The sequence below is a fragment of the Polypterus senegalus genome, chromosome 12 (assembly GCF_016835505.1).
Source record: "Polypterus senegalus isolate Bchr_013 chromosome 12, ASM1683550v1, whole genome shotgun sequence".
Classification (NCBI taxonomy): domain Eukaryota; kingdom Metazoa; phylum Chordata; class Cladistia; order Polypteriformes; family Polypteridae; genus Polypterus; species Polypterus senegalus.
Window position 1 is genome coordinate 149,843,741 of NC_053165.1, and position 15,438 is coordinate 149,859,178.

At 36.4% G+C, this 15,438-nt stretch overlaps 1 protein-coding gene across 2 annotated transcripts in view; it reads left to right on the top strand.

Annotated features, from left to right (window-relative positions):
- Positions 1-15,438, top strand: part of fam214a (family with sequence similarity 214 member A) — a 63,017-nt gene that overhangs the window by 46,151 nt on the left and 1,428 nt on the right. For both annotated transcript variants that reach the window (XM_039770288.1, XM_039770287.1), the window contains exons 5-11: positions 506-2,054; positions 5,570-5,695; positions 7,032-7,120; positions 7,670-7,769; positions 10,591-10,749; positions 12,049-12,117; positions 12,568-12,764. In XM_039770288.1, the coding sequence (XP_039626222.1) occupies positions 506-2,054; positions 5,570-5,695; positions 7,032-7,120; positions 7,670-7,769; positions 10,591-10,749; positions 12,049-12,117; positions 12,568-12,764 (2,289 nt within the window). The remainder of the gene's footprint in view (positions 1-505; positions 2,055-5,569; positions 5,696-7,031; positions 7,121-7,669; positions 7,770-10,590; positions 10,750-12,048; positions 12,118-12,567; positions 12,765-15,438) is intronic.

Consider the following 15,438-nt stretch of genomic DNA (forward strand, 5'->3'; position numbering starts at 1 on the left):
GGAATGTGAAGTGATTGAGCCAACAGAACACCAACTACGTCGACGCCTCAAACTCCAACCAGCTGCTTAATGAGATGCTGATTCTTGCCATTAAACTCATTCTTTAATTCTGTGGCTTGTTGCTGCTGTCATTGTGCAATAGCAGATGGTTTCCGAAATTGATTTTTCCCTTTTCTCAGAGTACAGTACTGTTTAGAATTTTGAGGTCCTGAGACCATCTTTATTTTCAAATCTTGTATCTCATTATTGTTTGGCTCCTAATTAAGGAAAAAGCAATTAAGGGGTCTGAGTCTTTAAAAGCAAGTCAATTAAAAATAGTTCAAAAGAAGTTAATTAGCAGCAAAAACCAGTCACTAAGAAAAGGGTTAAAATGAAAACCTGCAGCCACGGTTGGCGACCCCTGATCTAAAGCATTTTAATGCTACAACTTTACTGTGTACTGTGAATATGAATAGATATCAGAAAAATCTGTCTTACAGGATATTTTTTGTTTGTTTTAATATAGAGTAAGTGCTGCAGATGAAGAACTGTTGTGGAACTTTTCCCAACACCCAAATGAACATGTATTTCCAGTACCTAATGTTTCTCATAGTGTTGCCTTGAAAGTGAGCGTCCAGTCCCTTCCTCGACAGCCAAATTACCCTGTTCTAAAATGTAGCATACACACCAGCATAACGCACTTTGGAAAGAAGACTGAAGAATATGAAGGAATAACAACAGGACACACTAGCATCACAGATGAAAACCAGATAAATTCTCCAGGTTCTGCACAGCGTTTTACCAAACAATCATGGGCTCAATTTCCACAATCTATAGCAAATCCTAGGAAATGTCTGCCTGCTGAAGTCCTTTCTCCCAGTATAAAGTGGTTTCATCCTAAACTGTGCAACAGTTCTGAAAGCTTTAATTCCTCAAGTGTCAAAGACTGTTCAGTGGTACAGAATATTGAGACACAAACTAGATCTTTCAAATCTCTGTCCTTGAATGATTCTTGCACATCTGTTAGTCCATGTTCTCGACTTCCTAGTGTGGAACCAAGCCCCCTTATAGGGTCCCTTCTTCAAGAGAGGCAAGAAGTAATAGCAAGGATTGCTCAACATTTAGACTACTGTGATCCAACTTCCCCACACGTATCTGGAAATCTGTTCTGTAGCCATGACCAAAATTCGCTTGTTTCAAAAACACCATGGGGCTCTCTTGAAGATGATGTCCTACTAAAGAAATGCAAAGAATCTTCTCTTTCAAGCTATGTTACCCAACACAGTGTTTGCCAAGAACATGGTTCTGAAGGGAAGAGCAGGTCCTCTAGCCCTGAAACTCCTATCACCTCATGTAGCACAAATAAGCGGGATAGACAGACGCAGTGTTCTCCCTTGGCCCGGAGACGGCTGCTGTTATCTAGCTCTCCAGAAAATTGTAGAATATTGCCGACTGCACAGGAAGTTTCTAGACTGACACACACTTCATTTCCACAGCCCCACAACAAATGTGGCAGTTTGTTAAATTGCACATATGAAAAATGCAAAAATGGTAAATTGAAAGTGACATATCAGAATGGCACAGTATGTTCTAATGGTCAATGTAAGGACCAAATACCTTGCTTAGATAATTGTCCTGTCTTAGTTAAAGAAACCAGCACTGATTCACAAATTTGCACAGATTTTAAAAGTAGTATAAGAAACCTCCCTGACAAAGTAGACTGCTTCTCTAATTTGCACAAAGAGTCCTGTACGAAACTTGAAGATGCAACCCATAAACATGTTTCACAATCCTCAGATAGCTTTTGCAATGCCAAAAAGCAACCCGAGAATATTATGAGTAAAGACTGTATTCGAAGAACAGATTTATCTGAACAAAGCAAGTTGGAACTTTCGGAAACCAGTTTGCATGAAAAGATCAAGCATTCAAAAGATCCAATTCCATTTTCACAAAAACCTTTACCAGATGAGAACAAGGATCCCCCAGAGTCTAGCACATTTCCTGGCACTTTATTCAGAGGAGCCTTTAAAGACAGGAAAGAGAAGGATGAAAGGATGCGAAATGTGAATGTGCTGGTAAGTGCCTTCATTTTCCTCTCCTATTTAAAAGTAACTTTCACAACAGTAAATTTTCAACTTTGACAAATAACACGTTCGTACTAGTGTGTGCTATTTCACATGTCCAACTTAACTATTTATTTTCACTGGCAGTATGTTCGAATTTACATCCGGAGTAATTTCAGATTTTATGAAAATAGTCTACTGGCACAAATTAGTTACATAATTTTAAAAAAGAGCAATATTTGACATCAAAACCACTTAAATTTTGTGTATTAGAAAAGTATTAATCCTGCTTATTCTAGAACTTGAAATTATTACAACTTCAAGTGTTACATCTTTTGTCATTTTTTAAATAATTCTTGAATTTGAGGAGGAGCATTAATTCTGAAAGGTGAAAATTAAGTGTACTACAAAGAGTATTAATCCAGAACAAGCAAAAAAAAGTGGTAAAATGTTAAAGCTTTTATTTTGCTTGCCTATAATGAGGTAACATTGTGTAAGTCTTTAGCTATTACATTGGTACTAGGAATGTACATTTAAGTGCTAGGAGTCAGGTTCTGCTGTTTATTTTCTATATAAACTGGTTTATGAAAGAGCAGATCTTTACATTTTTGACACTTTGTAATGTTTCACATTGCTGATTTTTTTTTTTTTTTTTGTACATTGCTGATTTTTTTTGTTTTTTGTTGAGTTAAACACACCATTTAATGTTTTTTACATAAATTGAAAATCATGTTCGTTGAGTATTCTATTTACATTAAATGAACTAAGCATCTCCATGCTACTACACAAACCCAATTCTAATAAGAAATTACCTGATCAATTTGAGCCTTTTCTGGTTTCGTTCCAACCTCGCTCTTAATGATACAGAGTTCTGGTTCCAGCTTCCTACAGTGCTTCAGATACTGGGATAAGGAACTAGGGTCCTTTAAAATTTCATGGGCCAAATTTGTACTAGTTATTTGTTATTTTTAAAATGTAATGATAGTCTACTATTTTGTTGTTTGCTTCCAGGAGAGTTCCATTCTATTTACAATGTTATTTTTGGCCAAACACCACAAAGCCAAAACACAAAGTTCCTTTGTAGTTCCTGAGCTCTGGCATCAAAAACGCAGATAGTGAGATTATAAATAACCTTACTGTAGTCGGCCAAACTGTCTGTGTGTGTGTGTGTGTGTGTGTGTGTGTGTGTGTGTGTGTATATGTATATGTAAAAAATCTTATACCTCCAAAAATAGCAGTCTAATTAAGGATCTGTTTTTTATAGTCCATAGCCACATTGCCGAATGTAGGAGTCTTGAGAGGTCAGGGCAACATGCAGATTCTGCATGAGAGGGTCAGGCTGGCTGCTCTTGATCAGGTTGAATGTGGGAAAGCCAGATTCACATTAGGTAGACTGATACAAACATTGTTAACAAAAGAGCAAATCTTCAGTTTTCTTTAAATGGTGAATGTTGTGAACCAAAGAGATGCTGCAAGCTCAGTGTTTCTGAATGTTAAGATGTCATATGTTGTAGTCCTTTATTGATTGCAGGCAGAAGTCTCTTTGGTTTAACAGAGAATGGATCTTTAAGCAGATAATCCTGAAAGCTTCAAAACTTTTCAGCTAGCTTTCTTCAAATTTGTCACATTTCGTAAGCTACACTTATGCTGGCTTCCATGTCACAAAGTGTTGTAAAAGACAGCATTCAGCTCATTAAATCAGACTAAAACCTTAATGCTCATGCTCAAAGAGAATTGTTTTACTAGCTGCAAATTTAATGTGGTAATGCATTTGTGGCACAAGATGGCACTATTTTACAGCTTTGTTTCCTAATGCCAACTTCACCTGTGGTTTTTAAATGATCTGGCCATGATTTTAAACAAGAATTCTACATTTTCCTGTAATTAAAGTGTTATGAATAACAGGATGGTTACATTTTAGTGACACTGTTCTGTATTTTAAGAATGGGTAGTCATGAAACGATTTAGTCTGAATCCACAGGCAGGCTGTCGGTTTGTAGCTTATTTTACAGCACCCAATTTTTATTTATTTTTTATTTTATTTTTTTTTCTTGCTTGCTTGCTGCTGAAAAATTGAAAAATGCTGGGAGTAGGATCTTGACTACAGTTAGTTTGATAATATCCCTGAACTACAAGAAAACATAATTCGCAGTAGGAGTTCAGGCTGCCCAGATGATTAAGAAGAAGACGAATTTAAATTTTTACTTATTGTTTTAACAGAAGTTTTAATTATGTACTGCCTTTGTGTTATTAAAGTCAAAGATGCCAAACAAATTTTTCATGTAATCGTACCATTACTGTTTAACTAGTATAGCATTAGAGAGAGTTAAAATTGCAGACATCCAGGAGAACTTTGGAGTAGAGCTGCTGACCCTATGCATCAAGAGGAACCCACTCAGGTGGCATCCGATATGGATGTCTCATTAATGCCTTCCTGTGGAGGTTTAATGGGAACGACTAACTAGGAAGAGACCCCAGAAAAGACCCACTGCTTGCTGGGAGGAGTATATCCCCCAGATGGCCTGGGAATGCCTTAGAATCCCACCATGTTAGTTTGCAAGTGTGGCTAGGGAAAAGAACGTATGGGCTTCACCGCTAATATTGTTGCCCCAATGACCCACCTTTGGATAAGCAGTGGAAGATGGATGGATGGATTGTAGGGAATTTCTTTCAGCAAATCCACCTATTTTGAGAAATGTAACAGGATACTGGGATGTGGTATGCATAGCAAATGGTTTATATGTCCTTTACTGACCCAGTAATGGCAGCAGAGTTCCTGCTGTGGTCAACAAAGCAAATGCAAGTGCATTCTCATGTAATTACACTAGGAATATTCCTTGGTAGCTAAAAGAGGCACCTACCTCTACAAAAGTCACATATTAAAAAAAAAAAACAAAACAAAAAAAACATACCAGCTTTGCCACTCCTAGATGTATTTTGAGATCACCCACATGAATTCAGCATTTTCCAGCTCTTCAGCCATTCATTTGACTTTAAAATCTTTGTTTATAATGAAAAATCTGCACAGTCTTTTACTTTGGTGTTTACTGCCAACCCATTTGAACTGAAGTGATTTTACTTTGCATTTTGCTTTACTGCCATTCCCTTCTTACCTTGTATCAGAAGTTGTTTAACTATACAACTTGCAGCCACTGCTATATTGTTCATGGACTAATACCCATTGCACACCCTATTCTCACGATGTGCCTGTTGCTCTCTATAGAAATTCTTCCACTCAATTACAAAGAGTTACAATTATTGAATACTTTCTTTGGGTCAGTTCTTAGGGAACCTTTTCATGCTTAGCCTGTGATATATCTCTTGAGTATCTGTTATATTTTGATCTTAGACTGGACACCTTCTCTTTGATTTATTTCCAGTTAGCATTAAGTGCCCCATTGGGAATTTCTTTTATCATGGACTCAAGTACATGAAATTGTTTAACTGTATTTGAATGTTTGTAATATGTGGTTTGTCTATATTTTATTATTATTTTTAAGTATTTAAAAGTAAAATTATTTCCACAGACAATCAATGGAGAGTCTTCCCTTAAACCTTGTAACCTTTGGAAAAGTCAAAAATGTCGTTCTCTAGATGGGACTGCTGCAAAAGCATTTCATCCATGCACTGGATTGCCTCTTCTCTCAAGCCCTGTAAGTCATTTTACATTCTCTTTACTTCAGGTTATCTTATTGGGCAGTGTGGCGGGGCGAGAGATGGAGACACATTTGTTGTAGATTTTAATACTGAAATGAACAACTTTTGTTTTTATGTAAATGTGTGAAACATTTCAAATCAGATTGTGTAAATTCTTCTTTTTTTTCTGGGAATTTACAGTTAGACCAGTTGTGACTCGTAATGAATCGGAGAAGTCAACTACTGTAGTTAATCATATCAATAATTTCTGGGGCAGTAGTATCAGTCATGGGTGATCCTTGTTCTGACAAAGCTCCATTCTTCCTACTATCTCTTATATCGGGGAGGAAAAGCTAATTCCACCCTTCAGACTGAGGTAAAATTCCTCATGCTTTCTCCCTCGTACCTGCAGTACCATCTGTTCCAGTGCCTCCAGCTTGTGGTTTTTCTTTTGTTTGAGATTGTAGGGACTGAGAAAAGGATGTCTTGAAATGGACACATTGACTTCTGTAATAAGGCATTTGCTGGGAAGATGTCCAGGCTAAGAAAAGGTGTATTTTGCTGCAAAGTGTTTGCAAACATTATTTGCAGATATGTGACAGTCTTGGCTGAGGCCAAAGTAGAACCAAAATACTAAGCGAAGATTATTTATTTTTTTTTTTTTTAAGTAAAACCTTGTGAACTTGCCAGATCACACTGCTCCCTTCATGAAATATGGTGAATGAGTAGCATGGGAGCCATTTTCACCATCAAAGTTCGGCACTCTTTTTTTTTTTTTTTTTTTTGTATTGACATAAATTTGAATGAGGTGTGAAACCTGAAGGACCGAACTGCAGTGTCTTAACATTTAAGAAAGTGGATCTAGCCTGGCCAGAGTTCTGACCTTTAAATCTCTACAGTGTGGACTTTGAAATTGTAGTACATCTGCTTTTTGTACTAAGTTGTTACTGGCAGAGTAATTTCAAAATAAAAAGGCACATAGAGACTTGTCCAAAGAATAATGGTTATTGTAGCTACCACACGTGTTTCAACAAAGTACTAACTTAGAAAACTTGAGTGCTTTATATATTTTTTTTTGACCTTGGGTTTGAATTATGGAGGTTGTTGGGAACTGTTGATTTAACTATTGATTCATATTTGCTGTATATGCAGTATTTTTTTTTTTTGATAAAAGGTTGGTGCTGTAATTGTGTGCATTTTCTTGGAATACTATATACATTCTGGCTAATGTCTGTTTTAAATTGGGTTTAATGGTTTTCTGTAAGCTCAGTTTACCCGTGGAACATTAATTTTTAGAGTGCTATGGTGTGGGCTGGAGACCATTTGGGTTTTAATTTTGTTTCCTTTTTTTAGGTTCCACAAAGAAGAACAAGGAGTGGTTGTTTTGATTTAGATACTACACTCTCCTCTTATAAAAACTTGCCGTGGTCTGCTACAAAGAGGTACCTTTTTGGTTTTCTTTTGTTATTATTAGATATTTGTGTGTGGCTTTATTTTGTGTTTTCTTTATTTCCATCATCTCATTTTTCATTACCATATACTCCCTGCTGAGGTTTGTGTTATAAAGGGTAGCTTATCTCCTGTTACCACCACCAGTGGGTGGAAATCTCTTATAGCAAGCATTAAGGCCAACTTTTTACATGACATTGACTCTCCATTGGAGATAATCAGTAGAAGAGGAAAAATTCCACAAACTTGTATACGTGTGTGTATCTCTATCGTTTAGCTACTCTTTTTCTATTTTCACATGTTGACTACATTAATGCTCTTCATAAAATGTATTCTTTATTGTGATGTTAAAGTACATGGATGTTTGGGATTTACCTGTGTTTATGCATTTATTTACTGTAAATATTAAGCAACTACAACTTTATATTTTTAAAGTATTCCAAGAAGATTACACTGGAGTTTAAGAAGTATATTGATTTTAGAAAGAGACATGTGCCTAGTACACTAATGGTTTTTGCTTGTTAATTTCTTTCCTTTGACAGAGTGTTTCTAAAACTCCACAGCCAAGAAAAACAAAGTCAACAGCTGCTAAGTACAAGTGCGCCACCAGCAACAAGTCTTAGCCTTCTAGGAAACTTTGAGGTATAGGCTTGTTTGGTTTGGTTTTGTAAATATATTTTGGTTTCTTAAATATTAATCACCACTTTTTTTTTTTTTTTTTTATAAAAGATACCATGTTCTTAAATATTCTGTTTGCTCATCTTTTGCTCCTTCTTGACTCTGAATTCTTTCTTATAATCGCTAATTTAGAAAATGATGCCCAAGTTTATTAGCATATCTCTGCTTGTAGACCAAACGTTTGCTAATTCTTTCTTCTACACACAATTTCTCTTTTTTTACCTTGGTGGTGTTAAGTGAAGATGACTGTAGTGTAGTTGATTGAAAGGGCAGCTTGACAAATGCATATTTTTAAAAGCATGTAGTGACAATTGCATAAAGGAATAAAATTTGTTTAGTAAATTCATGCAGCTAGTATACGGTTTAAGATATGGCAAAACAAATCCTATAACTCAAGGAGAAGTACTGCTTACAAATAGAAACCACAAAACCATACAAATAAAAGGGTAACTGCACTGTATAATTGTACCAAATTGTGTAATCCTTTGCAAGAAGTTTAAAAGTGGCACCCACCCAATTTTATAGATGTTTATAGGAGGCTGCTAAGACGATAGTAGATATTCCCTGCCAAGCAAACATAAGACAAGGTGTTCTGAGATGTGACTTATGTGTTTTAAGTGTTCACTAGTTTTCCACAAATTTTTAGAGTACTGGTAAAGCTCAAGTTGACTGAAGAACTACATCAACCACCTTGTCCTGGATCTGAAGAAAGTTTTCCAGCCTAAAAGCTTAGCACTGTTGCCTGCATTAGGCGTTTTGTGCATATAACCAGACCAGAATTTTTTTTTTTTTCTTTTCAGTATACACTTTCGGTAGTGTTTGTATATTATAATAGCAGTATATATAGCAGTAAAAAAGACACTCTCGTTTCAGAATTTTAAAACCAAGTCACAAGATTGTGTGCAAAACTAAACCGATTTACTTGGGTACACTGTACGTTTTTCAAGTAGCCCTGAGCTTATTGAGCTACTTTCAGGTTTATTGCAAGATTGTCTATCACTCTTCTTTTAAACTTTGGCAGTTTTCTCCCCAATCATATTTTCTGAAGTCCTCCTATATACCATGGCAGAGCTGCCACTATGCTGCACAGAAGGCAGTAGTCAGGCATTTGTATACTTCAGAGCAAGCCACGTTCTGACATACTGGCTGCTTTGTGAACCAAAATTTCTTATTTGAATTTCTTTTTATAGCTGCATCTTTACCTACAAGATCGTTTCTTGTAAGACTTCTTCATGCAGTTGAAACCTATACTTGGGGCAGATCCTTAGCAAGCCCATTTTTCCCCCTAAGGTGGCAACTTTTTTTATATATAAGTTGTCTGCATCTGATGCATTATTGGTCTTCCATCCTGCTTTCTTTCTTCAACTTGGCCATCTTTTAATTTCTTTCTTAATCTTGATTGATGTCCTATTGGTCACTAATAGCCTTCCCCCAACTCTGGACTATATGTGCATCTGTCAGAGTGTGTTAGCATAGACATTTCCACATTTCCCTTCAGGTTACTCCAGCATTTGTGGTAACCATTCACTACATTCGGCAAAATCAAGTGGGCTAGTGGTGTAAAATCACTAAGTATTACTTCATTAGTTTGAATCGGTTGTTTTTTTGGTTGAAATTTAACAAATATATGGAATTGTTGAGGTGTCTGATAGTCGCAGGTTTGGTTCCCAACCCTATCTTGCCATCTTTTTTTGAAAACCCAAGATATTCTTGATTAATTTTTTTTAAATCTGTGAATGTTTTTTTTTTTTTTTTTTTTTTTCATATGAAAATAACAATGTCTAGATAACGAGCTTTAAGAATGTTTTTGTTTTTCTTTCTTTGGGTGCCCTAAGACTGGCCTATTAAATGGCGGCCTGTGGGCCACATGGAGCCTAGAAGCAACCTCTGAGTGGGCCAGCCCATGGTCCAGCAAGACTTTCGGGAGAGAAACACATTTCACAAGTCTTTAAAACTTCCTACAGTAGTACAGACCATGAATGCAACACTCCATGTAGCCTAGCAACATTCAACCCACAATGCATTGCGTTGTGTGTCTAGAAATGATGGTAGTAGTCCACGATACTGTGACAACCGGTCAAATAAGACATAGGAGCTACTCCTTCAGAAGGAGTCTTCAAAATGCTGACTGGCTTTATTTGGTGCAGCACAGTATACATTGTGCTATACCATTCCTTGTCTGAGTCATGGGAACTCCTTTTTTAATGAAAAAAAAAGATAGTCTTCTGTTTGACTGCCTCTTTCTGCTTTATTACTATTTGTTCCCCTGTCACCCTGATTCTGTCTCTCGGCTCTCCTTAGGGAGTCGCCCTGAGCCCTCACGAAGTGCCTTCCCCCAAGACTGCACCCTCCACAGCCCTTGCAATAGTAGAATGTGTAACAAAGCCAAGCCTAATCACATGTGTGGTGATTTTAAAGCAAACCTGTGTTCCCTCAGTGAGCAGTAAATGTTGTACTAGTGTTAGTTACTGTTATCACTTGTTCTGGTTTCTGTTAAATGCACTTAAGATGTGTCTGGGTCATGTATGACCGAAATATTGACTTGAGCAACAACATTTGGGTCCCTTTTGAAATAAATACTGTGCACTTATTTTGATTTTAGCACTTTGAGATGTTCCTGTTCCATTACAGCTTTTTTGTTTTTTATGCACTTTTTGATTTGCCTGTGTCAGATGTGACCAAATAAACATTTGCTTGTTTTTCAATACATTCATGTTAGATTAATATTCTTGTTACACAAGATAAACTTGCACTTGAATAATAGTTTTTCTTGTTTAATAAACAGGAATCGGTCCTGAACTTTCGTTTGGAACCTTTGGGTGTTGTGGATGGTTTCACAGCAGAAGTGGGTGCTAGCGGAATATTTTGTCCCAGTCACATGACCCTCCCCGTAGAAGTTTCATTTTATAGTGTTTCAGATGATAATGCCCCCTCTCCCTACATGGTAAGAGCCTACTTTCCTTTTTCTCCATGTAATAGCTATATTGTACCATTTTAGGGCGTAGTCCTGCAAGCAGCAGAATAGGTTGGTATTGGGATCATTTATACATTTTATTCTTTTTAGTTAGCCAATAAAAGGGGTCATTTTGCTTGACTTCTCACTACATTCTTAATGGCTAAAACTGTACAACAGCCTAGTACTATAGTTAACACAAATGGTGATTTGAGCTTTAAAAGAGTGGGGGGGGAAAGCAAAGCTGATACAAAAGAATCATGTTTAGTTTCTGCCGATTTTATTTTGTCTTTGAATTCTTGTCACAGAACAAAAACTGATCACTGCGTCAGTAATCAAGAGAACTGAAATGACCACAAAGCGCATGGGGAAATCTTTGAACCTAGTGGCTCTTGGTTCTCGGATACTATGTATGAGTTACTTGACACGTTACAGGAAATGTAGTAAATGTTTCCAACAATCTGGTGGCCCAGTAGGTGATCTTTTACATAGGTTGGATGGTCAGCAGTAGGTGATGCTGGCTGGTATTGAAAAATACAGTTTGCAGCATTTTTGTTTCTAAGTCTTGTTTTTAATTGTTTTTCTCAATCGCGTATTTATGGATGGGATGTGCATGGAGGACACCTTGACCTTATGGAGAAATAGACGGACTACATTTTGAGACCAACAGAACTGCACAATCAAACTGGAAATCTGAATTCTTAACTTTACATTTCCAATTGCCTACCAACCTTAAATATCAAGAGGACAACATAAAATGGAACTCGATCTTTGTTTGTATTACAAAGTGATGTCCGAAGTGCCATTTGTGAAAGTGTACTGTTCTCATTAGTACCTGTGCTTTGCTTTGAGACTGCTTGTTATGTAGGGGCTACATAAGAATGAATTAATCTGTTATGTATGATTTTTGTAAACCTTTGTTTTGTGTGCAGTCCACCTTTTTTTTTGTCCTCGTCTTGAGCTACCATGTACATTGATTGTTGAACCTCTGCTTGCATATCAATTTTTCACTTGTGCATCTCCTTAAATCTTTGTTTTTTTACAATCTGTACACAATTGGCAGCACAAAAAAATTCCTTTAACTGTTGCTCATTTAACTCCACAAAGAGTAACAACCTCTGAACAGAGATCCATTTTCCAAACCTGTAATTTTTAATTGGACTCTAGTCAGTCCCTATTTGTGATTTACAAAAAATGTTAATTTTTTATGTACTTAACAATCCATTTAAAGTGCTGTCTTCATTTTACTTTTAAGAGCTGCAATTAATCCTGTTTACCTTCTGGTTTAAGGGTATAATCAACTTGGACCCCTTAGGAAAAAAGGGTTATAGAGTACCTCCATCAGGAACAATTCAAGTGGTGAGTTTAAATGTGAAGCATGTAGAATTCTTCAACTGTAGGTTTTTTGTTTGTTTTGAAGAAAATTTAAAGTAATGGTTTTAAGATAGGTAGAAAACGTATGTACGTTGAGATGCACTTTTGTCATGAGTGTTTGTGTATAAAAATATATAAATAACTTTTAGTTTCACTTCACCATCTGCTAATCTGTTTTGATCTGTGCAGTAACCTTGGTTGGCCCAAAATTAGATACGCAGTAACAATTTAATGAGACTTTCTAATATGTGCAATTATGAAAGAGTTGGTTTAGCAGGTAGTCAAACAGAAAATAATCCATATATTTTAGAGCTGACTTTGCACATTTCAGTTTTTTAAGTCTTCCAATTCCTGCTGTTTTCTTATTTCTTTAAAATGTACCATTTCAGAAGAATACTTTTATATGACTTTTGAACATTATGCATTTTTCTTTAGACCTTATTTAATCCAAACAAGACAGTGGTGAAGATGTTTGTTGTGATTTATAATCTAAGAGAGATGCCAGCCAATCATCAAACATTCCTCAGACAAAGAACATTTTCTGTTCCTGTGAAACATGTCAGTAGAAATGGCAATAAAAAAACCCTCCTTCAGACTGAGGAAAGAATTCTGCGCTACCTCGTACACCTGAGGTATGAACCGCCTTTTTATATTCCCATTGTCCATGGGCAAGGGAGGTATGAAACAAGTGGATACTCAAATCTTTTAAAGTCGCCAATCATGGCTGTTGTATTTTGTCTTTCATACTGGTAGAACTGCACTGATGTTTAGTGTATCTAGGTTAACACCATATAATTTAGCTGCCCAGTCTTTGGATTTTTATGTTGCTGCTAGTATAGATTTCCATCCTTATTTGGAGATAAAGCAATAATATAGTTTTACCTTGCTTAACTGCACATATAATGGGTGTTACAGTGGAGCAGTGATTAGTGCTGCTGCCTTGTGGTAAGGAGACCAGGGTTCATGTCCCTGTGTGAAGTTTGCTTGTTCTCCTCATGTATGTGCGAGGTTCCTTCCCCTGTCCAAAGACGTTCTGTTTAGATGAAATAGCAAAGTAAAATTGACGTGAGCGTGTGTGTTTTTTTTTTTTTTTGGTTGCCCTGTGATGGGCTAACACCCAGTTCAGGGTTTGTTACTTTCTTGCACCCTATGCTAGCCTCAATAAGCTCCAGCGCCACTCCCACGACTGGATTATGCGAGTTGGAAAATGTGACATGATAGCCACAGATGTGAAGTAGTCACATAGTGATTCGGTCTTTCTGTGGCATCTGTTAAAACTAAAGGTCAAGTAACAATCTATGTAAGGAATTGGAGACAGAAATTTTAAAGAATGGTCAATTGTGTTTTTGGTTTTTTTTTTTTTGTTTTTGTTTTAATTTAAGATTCTTTTTTCACAGAATATTGTCAGATTCTGAATCAGTTTGCGAATTCTAAAGCAGTATGTTGCCCACAAGTTTTCTGTTTTATTCTTCGGATAAAATATTGGAAATGTTTAGTCCAAATGTAGCAGCAATTTTCAGTACATTCTGTTTCTTGCCTGCTTAGTCCACTTCATAATCAAGGAGTTTTAAAGCCAATGCAGGCAGAATCCGGTCGGGACATCTGCAAAATATTTGCATTGGATTGAAGCAAAATATTTTTAATTTCATTTTTATTAAATATCATTACACAGACATCCTGTCATTTTCTTATTTTTATAAGAGATGTTATCTTTGTTAAATTCACACCTAGCTGAATTTAACTTTTTTTTTTGGGGGGGTTTGCCCTCAGCAGGCCAGTTTCCTCAAGCTGTGTTTACAGGTTTGAATGTGCTACATTTTACTCTGCACATTTTCAAGTCCTATTTCTTGCTTATGCATATGAATCCTCAACTGCACAGATGTCAGATCCTTTTACTATTTGGCTCTAGTGGCCACTGAGTGCGCATGCCTCCAGACAAATTAGTGGTATATTCTACATTGTTAAAAAAAAAAAAAATCTACAGTAATTGAATAAAGTTTGTCCCAGACCATCGTTTAGGTACATTTTTCATTGACAAGCTGCATGGAGAATAAAAGGCTACTAAAAACACACAGCCAAAATAAGTCCGTGTACTTCACGGATCTACAGTGCTCCTTTTACAAAGCAGGAAACGTTACTACTTCATACTAGAGCATACCTCATGAAAAATAATGGAAAACCTTTCAGGAGAACTGGGGGAGATGAATAATGTTTATAGTTGATTGTAGCTCAAGTAAAAATGAACATAAATGCACAGCTGCTCCACAGATCCATGAATTAATTGTCTGTGCTGCCATTTCGAGGAGTGCATGGATTGGCTGAGCAAGAGGCTAGCAGTGTGTGCAAGTACATAGCATTGATCACAGACTGGGATAAGTCAATTCTACACCTAAAAAAATCCCAATTTTTCTTTTTTTTTTTTTTTTTTTTTATTTTTTTTTTTTTGGGGAGCATAACATTTCATTTTGGGAATCTCAAAAATAGATCTATTATTCATTTAGTCCTATGTAATTAGACCTTAGAAAAGAAAAGGCCTCTTTTGGTGTCAGTGACACTTAGAAAGCATCAGTAAAGTGGTTCTTCATCTGTGCAATATGGACTAGAAAAATAACTTCACTTTAGAATGGTCAGAAGTGGCTTAATTGAGGGGTGTTTCTCTTGAGATTGCATATTTCTGCACGAGATCTGTTGAACCTTCATATTTGCAGATCATTTTTCCAGTGTTTCAAAGGCTCTTAAAATCCCACACTGCCACTGTAGCCTGTTTACTGATGCTTAATAAGCATAATCAAGACCAAAAGACACCTTTATTAGGGTCTTATGCAAGGCTAAAGGAGTAATAGATACATTTTTGCAGTATCTTAAGTGTTTACCTTTTATTAAAACAGATGTTCTAATTATTAACGTGGTGGTGCGTCACATTCAGCTTTTCATTAGATATAATGGTGTCCTGCCAGTATCTAATAAATCCTATATTTATCAAATTGTTTCATGTCACACGGTCCAGAAGCTCTGTCTACATCCATATTTCCGCATGTGCACTTGCGCTAACCCCTGCCAATCCATTAATCTGCATTGTAAAGAAGAAATGCTCCTCAGCCTCTCAAACATTAATAAAAAAATAGAAATTTGTATCTGTGCATTACTTTAATAAACATCTAACGGCCACCTTTAACTTAACGCACGTACTCAAATAATTAAATAAATTAATGTGACTTATACAGTAGTCTTGTCAGCCATGTGCTTTACCATTCATTAACGATGCGGTACATTAAGAAATTAAATATACCATGGAAATTAACAGTG